A 7,122-nucleotide genomic window follows, 5' to 3' on the forward strand; every position below is an offset into this window, starting at 1 on the left:
TGTGCTTAGAGTAGAAAGGTGAACACTTAAATATGCCTTTTCAAATATAATTTGTATCTAAAATTAGGATTTGTTCTTTTATGCCCATTATAGCAACTATATTCCATGGTCTTAAAAAGCTTAATGATAATGCGATTCACACCGCCCCCAAATTCACTAAACTTTATTATCTAGAACTTCAGTCATAATTCTAGTCCTCCTCCTCTTCCCTTCTGAAAGATTTATATCACCAGCATCTTAGAAATAATCTCCTGTGTTAATTTCTCCTGTAAAACCTGTATAAATCTATTTGAATTTCTAAATATTCACTTACATATGTATACTCAAGAAAAATGTTTTTTTAGTTGACACTCACAGCACAGTTCACGATTTTGACAAATTCTTAAGTCCAGACATATTGATCTCCAAATTATAATACAAAACACATTAGCATGTAATAACATATGTTCCCAAATTACATGTAAAAACAAACTGGGCACCCCCAGATGCAGGCTCTTCAAGGAAAACTTACTGCAAAACCAGAAAGCGTGTGTCAATACCTCACCGTCAGGTATTCCTTGATTTACTCTAGACTCGTTTTTTACTGACTTCCATAAACGTTTACCTGTCCCTTTAGAATAAAAAAATAAATAACAAGAAATAGAAAAATATCTAGCAAACTACACGTGTTTAAAAAAAAACCACTCACTGCTTAAAAACTAAACTTAATTAGGAAATTCCTGCTAAAGCAGGAAAGCATGAGGGTCCTTAAAAAGTGTAAGGCAGCCACACACCAGGTGTAGCAGATCTAAAAAGTTGGCCCAGCTGTGGAAGGCTCTGCAAATGCCATCTAGTTTTATTACTTATTCGTGTTCCTGTTGTTCATAAAGTGTGAGAGGGGGAGTAAAAGTCGCTTCTTTTCTACTGTCTTAAGTTACACCACTTTTCTAGGCTCTCTTTCCTTTAGCTCCCAGCACTCGATTTCCCTCCACGTCGCGCCGGTTCCCAAAAGTGTTTCAAGTTTTCCCGAAAAGTGAGAGAATGGAGCCGCCAGGGCTTACCTGTTCCCTCGGTATGCAAGGCAGGGAGGTCCTCCGGTGGGACTTGCTGCTGCACCCTGACATCTCGGCGGACACCACGGAGCTAGACCGCCTCCTCCTTTTAAACACCGGGGTATCTTCCTTGGTCCCAGCAATCAGCTGGGACCCAAAATGCTCCCTTGTGGCCGCCCGCGCGGACTGCGGCAAGATTTGCTCCACGTACCTGGCCAGGAGGATCCCCAGCACGCCGGCCAAGTACGCCAGGTAAGGTCTCCAGGCGACCTGGAACCTCTCTAAGGAAATGAGGGACACGGTCCTGACCGCGCTAGTCAAGGCGATCATGAGGACGCACAGCCTCAGCCTCAGCACCAGCCATGTCGCGGCGGCCAAGCAGCTGAGCACCACTCCCGCCGCTGGGAGCGAGAGTAAATGATCGTCCCCGACGCCCAGCCCAATCTGAACCAGCGCTTCCCCCACGCAGCAGGCGGCCAGCAGCGCAACCGCCAGAGGCAGGCGCACCCCGGCGCGCAGGAGGTACAAGCCCATCCAGAAGAAGGCACACAGGAGACTGAAGAGCAGCGCTGAGGGCTGCAGCCAGGGGCTGAGCTGCGCGCCGCCCCCGGGAGCACCTCCCCGAGGCCCCGGGAAGACGCCCCCTTCTGCTCCCGGGGCCGCTTCCTCCTCCTCCTCCTCCGCCGCCTCCTTACTCTGCTTCAGGTCACAGCCGATCTCCCCGCGGACCAGCCTCACCAGGAGCGCCAGCAGGAAGGACAGGGAGCCCGCGCACAGCGCCGAGGAAAGTTTCCCGGAGCGCCGGAACGGCTGCAGAAGCAGATCTCCCCAGCAGCCGCTGCAGCTGGAGTCCCGCGGCGATGCGCGGCCCGCGCAACTCGGGCAGTCCGGGCCCGCCGCGGGGGCTTCCCTCACCCCACCGTGGCCTAGCCTGTCATTGATTCGGGCGGCCTGGTCAGTCACTGCCATGGTGTGCCCCCTTCACGGACTTCCCAACGCCCCCACCCCGGGGTACGCACACACACACACTCCCTCTCTCTTCCCAGTCCCAGCCTCGGATTCCCTCCTTCTCCCTAGGCCCACGAGCCACTAAAAGTTTCCGCTTTCGAATAACTCCTGGAGAAGACTAGATGCTCCAAAGAGACGCCTTCAAGTTAAGAGCTAGCACCAGCAGAAACAAGACTTCCTCCCTTGCTGTCTGAAATGCTTTTCAAATTCTCTGCTCCACCTCCACCCCGACTGATATCCTTCAGGGTCTCTTCCTACTTCAGAATTTTAAAAATTGCCCGAAGCGTCGGGCGCACCGGGGCAGCAGACGCTGGAGGAGCCAGGGGTACAGGGCGAGCTCGGGGCCATCTCCGGCGCAGCTCCGCTCGGCGCTGCTGCGCGCCCGGCCCGCGGCAGATGGAGGTCCCCCCTTCTCTTCCTTCCTGCAGCTCTTTCTCTATCACTCTTTCTTTCTCCTCGGCCGATCCTCCCCCGCACGGCCCCAGGAAGCGAACCGCCATTCCCAGGGGCAGAAAGCAAAGCCTTCCCTGCGTTTGTCGGTCCAGTTCATGGTAAAGGGTGGAAAAAATGGAAAAGGGGCTGAGAAATAACCAAGAAGTTGCTAAGTCCCGTCGAAGAGACACACAGTCGGAGAGACGAACGGCTGCCGCCAGAGAAGGGAGGGAGGGAGGTAGAGAGAGCGAGCTGGAGAGGAAGGGAGGGTGAGAGGAAAGGGAGGGTGAGAAAGGAGAATGAGATTTGCTCTCCTTCCCCCCCCCCACCCCGTTTTTCGGTGTGAGGCTGGTGGTAATTTGCAGTTTTGCAGAAGGGAAGCGAATAGAAACTAGTGCTTAAAACTGTACTTAAAAAGCAGGCAAGTGAAGTGATCAGTAATTCCGCTTTCTTTCTTTAAGGCAACTCCCTAGGAAAGCTTTCCCAGACGAGCTCCCGCCTCCTTCCCCGGAGAAGGCGCTGCTCTCAGCTCCACCTCTCCTCTCCGGAGCGAGGCCCACACTTCCAGCCCCCTGAGAAAGGGTTGCTGGGGTGGTGGGGGGTGGAGGTCCACCGCTCAGCTCACCGCAGCCATTGGGCGCGGGAGTCTGCGGCTGGCCCTGGGAAAAAAGGATCCTGGTGGCCACTTGACAGGTGATGGGAACCAACGTACTTCCTACTGTCATTAAAAATGACAGCCACATCTACTGTCTGATTCAAAGATGCTGATAGGCTTTCAAGTCAGTTACAACCCCAAACCAATTTCAGGTGGCAGTGTGATGTTTTGGCTGCTCCTGCTTGGCGGTGTTTTTTCAACAGAGAACTCAAGCTTTTCCTGTTGGTTCAAATGATGGAAAATCTCAGCAAGTTACCTACATCACATTTGCATTATTAAAGAGAAGGGGCAGAGGCATCCATTTAAAAAGTATATACTTTAAAAAAAATCCACGGTATGAGAGTACTAGTCAACAGTTGGTGGTGGTGGATGGTAAATTACACTGGGATTAAGTGACCCTAGCTTCCAGGTTTATAAATTTAGGAAGCCTGAAAAGTCAATCAGAAATTAAGAAATGTCAAGGGAAAGGAGAGAACCGGTAGGTTACCACTAGAAACGATCTTAGAAGACTGTCCATGGTTGTGAAATACTATGTCTACCATGAAGAGAATTTATGAGAAAAAAACTGGGACCCTTGTTAATAATGTTTACAGGGTACACTGTTCATGTAACTGTAGTAATATAGTATTTGAGAAACGAAAGGAAAATGTAAAACTAACTTTTTTGGCAGATTATGAAAAATAATTGAGTATCTGTTCAATGGACTTTTAAAAATCTATCAATGTCGGGCTAGTTTCTTTTAACACTTAGAACAATATGACAGTCCACTCGTATTCATTTTTAATATGACTACCTGAGATGTCACTTGCCCTAAGTAATAACAATATCAATAATTATCCAATTTTGTCTTCATTATCTTGACCTTCCAGGTTAAAGTATGTTTATAGCCTGTACTCCAGTATTTGAACAATTAGTTCAATATGCCACTGTATTTTGTAGGTCGCGATGAAGCAATATAAAGAAAAGCCAAAGGAGATACTTGAGATAACATTAATTCATGGCAGTAGAGGAGAAGATGGCTTAATCTTAAATTTAGCTGCATGGGTAGCAGCCTGCTCTAGTTAAAGGCAGGTATTAATATTAATATTATGACATAAATGGGTATCAGGCAGGGGCTGTGATGATACCACTTCTCCCATCAGATGTCTAGAACTGTGCTACCACATGGAGAACATGTTGGGCAGCCAGTCAATGGCAGGGAGCACCATCTGTTTAATAATTAAGGAAACAGGAGCTGCAATGTCTTTGCCAAAGACAAATGAGCCCCCTAGCATGCATACATACTTTTTTGAGTTTCCTTTTTAGACACATGATTCATATGCCTGAGTCTACCTGGGACACTTCAGAGTGAAAATTCTTGGTTGGAAAATCATGCTAATATCCATTGACATCAAACATAGCATATTCAAATGAAAAACTGTAAAAATTTTGACATATATCAAGAGTAGAAAGAAAAGCATAGTGAGGGGGCTTTTAATACTTCCAATTTTCTCTCTCCTCTACCCCCACAATTATCTCCGTTCTTTAGAAAAAAATTAATAATAAATCACCATAAAAACTGAACCTGTAAGAGATAAAATATAGACTTTAAAAAATTGTAACACAGGGCCGGCCGAGTGGCGCGATGATTAAGAACTGGCTTGGGACACCAAAGGGCCCCGGTTCGGATCCCACATATGAGGGCCAGTGACACTGCCCTCTACAGCTAAGATGCTGAACAACAGCTCAACCTGGAGCTGGGCTGCCCANCTTCTTTATTTACCCAAAGATAAAGGAAATATTGAAAGGAAGACATTTTGATGACATTCAGGACATCAAGGGTAATACAATGACAGCTTTGATGGCCATTCCAGAACAAGAGTTCCCAAATTGCTTTGAAGAGTGAACTAGGCACTGGCGTCAGTGCATAGCTTCCCAAGGGGAGTACTTTGAAGGTGACCATAGTGATATTCAGCAATGAGGTATGTAGCACTTTTCCTAGGATGAGTTCATGAACTTAATTGTCATAAGTTCGTATACTTCACAAAGTGATAACCCCAGTAAATTGATTATGCATCTGACACATACATAGTTATTACAATATTATTAACTATATTTTCTATGTTGTACTTTATATCTTTGGCTGAGTATTTAGCCAAAGAAATCCAAAGCACTAATTAGAAAAGATATACGCACCCCTATGTTCTCTGCAGTGCTATTTACAATAGCCAAGATATGGAAGCAACCTAAGTGACCATCAATAGATGATTGGATAAAGAAGAGGTGGTGTGTATATACAAAGGAATATCACTCAGCCATAAAAAAATGAAATTTCACCACTTGTTACAACATGGATGGGCTAGAGGGTACTATGCTAAGTGAAATAAGTCGGACAGAGAAAAACAAATGCCTCGCTTATATGAGGTGTGATAAAAAATACAGCAAATGCTTAAATTAAAAAATTATTACAGTAAAAGACACATTGCCATTAATCTCCCTCAAAATACTTCCTCTCCCTTTGAACACACTTATCCCATCATTCTGGCCACTCTCTGAAGCAGTTCTAGAAGTTCTCTTTTGTAAGTGTCTTTAGTTGTGCTGTCATGGCTGCCTCAATGTCCTGAATTAATTCAAAACGTTTACCTTTCTCGGTCATTTTGACTTTGGGGAAATGCCAGAAGTCACATGGTGCCAGATCTGGTGAATAAGGTAGATGAGGACACACCATAATGTTTTTCGTTTGTTTGTTTGTTTTTTGATGGTTTCCCTTGCTGGGCACAAGCTTTTTAGTTTGATGTTGTCCCATTTGTTATTTTTATATATTTTTTTAATTTTTCAATTACAGTTAGCATACAATATTATATTAATTTCAGGTGTACAATAGTGATTAGACATTTATATAACTCACAAAATGATCATAATGTATTTATATGACAGAAATTGCCGTACCAGAAGTGATGTGTGACATGGAGCGTTGTCATGATGGAGGATGAAGTAAAGACACTCAGGAAAGGAGACTTCCAGAACTGCTTCAGAAAGTGGCAAGAATGATGGGAAAAGTGTGTTTGAAGTGAGGGGGATTCATGGCAGTGTGCCTTTACTGTAATAAGTTGCTTTTTTAAAAAATTTAAACGTACTCCATCATTTTCGATCATACCTCATATGTGGAATCTAAAGAACAAAACAAACAAAAACAAAAACAGACTCGTAGATACAGAGAACAAACTGATGGTCACCAGATAAGAGAGGATAGATGGCAGGTTGAAAAAGGTGAAGATATTAAGAAGTACAAATTGACAATTAGAAAATAGTCATGGGGATGTAAAGTACAGCATAGTGAATATAGTCAATAGTATTGTAATAGCTATTTATGGTACAGGTGGGTACTAGACCAATTGGGGTGAATCACTGCATAAATTATATACATGTCTGACCACTATGCTGTACTTCTGAAATTAATATAAAATAATATTGAATGTCACTGTAACTAAAAAAATTAATAAATATTTTTTTAAAACTCTTAAAAGGAAATATAGAGGTAAATCTTCATGACTTTGGATTTAGAAATGGTTCCTATATATGACACAAAAGCAAGAGCCACCAAAAGAGAGAGAGAGAGAGAGAGAGAGAGAGAAGAGAGAGAGAGAAATTAACCATTATCAAACTTAAAAAAAAATTCCTGTGTTTCAAGACACCATCAAGAAAATGAAAAGACAACACAAAGAATGGGACAAAATATTTTCAAACCATATATATATAAGGACCTTGTATCCAGAATATACAAAGTGTGATCAGAAAATACGGTGAATTTTTAAATTTACAGTAAAATACAGATTGCCATTAACCCCCTTCAGAATACTCCTCCTTGCTTCGAACACACTTATTCCATCATTCTTGCCACTTTCTGAAGCAGTTCTGGAAGTCCTCTTTCATGAGTGTCTTTAGTTGTGATGTCGTGGCTGCCTTGATGTCCTGAATAATTTTGACTTTGGGGAAGAGCCAAAAGTCACCTGGCAC

At 44.1% G+C, this 7,122-nt stretch overlaps 1 protein-coding gene across 2 annotated transcripts in view; it reads right to left on the reverse strand.

Moving 5' to 3' along the window:
• The window catches only part of PDE3A (phosphodiesterase 3A), a 275,542-nt gene extending 270,776 nt beyond the window's left edge, over positions 1–4,766 (reverse strand). For both annotated transcript variants that reach the window (XM_019661758.1, XM_019661756.1), the window contains exon 1: positions 1,041–4,766. In XM_019661758.1, the coding sequence (XP_019517303.1) occupies positions 1,041–2,000 (960 nt within the window). In that variant the 5' untranslated portion in view covers positions 2,001–4,766. The remainder of the gene's footprint in view (positions 1–1,040) is intronic.
• Between the last annotated feature and the right edge of the window lie 2,356 nt (positions 4,767–7,122).

This window comes from Hipposideros armiger, unplaced genomic scaffold (assembly GCF_001890085.2).
Source record: "Hipposideros armiger isolate ML-2016 unplaced genomic scaffold, ASM189008v1 scaffold_360, whole genome shotgun sequence".
Classification (NCBI taxonomy): domain Eukaryota; kingdom Metazoa; phylum Chordata; class Mammalia; order Chiroptera; family Hipposideridae; genus Hipposideros; species Hipposideros armiger.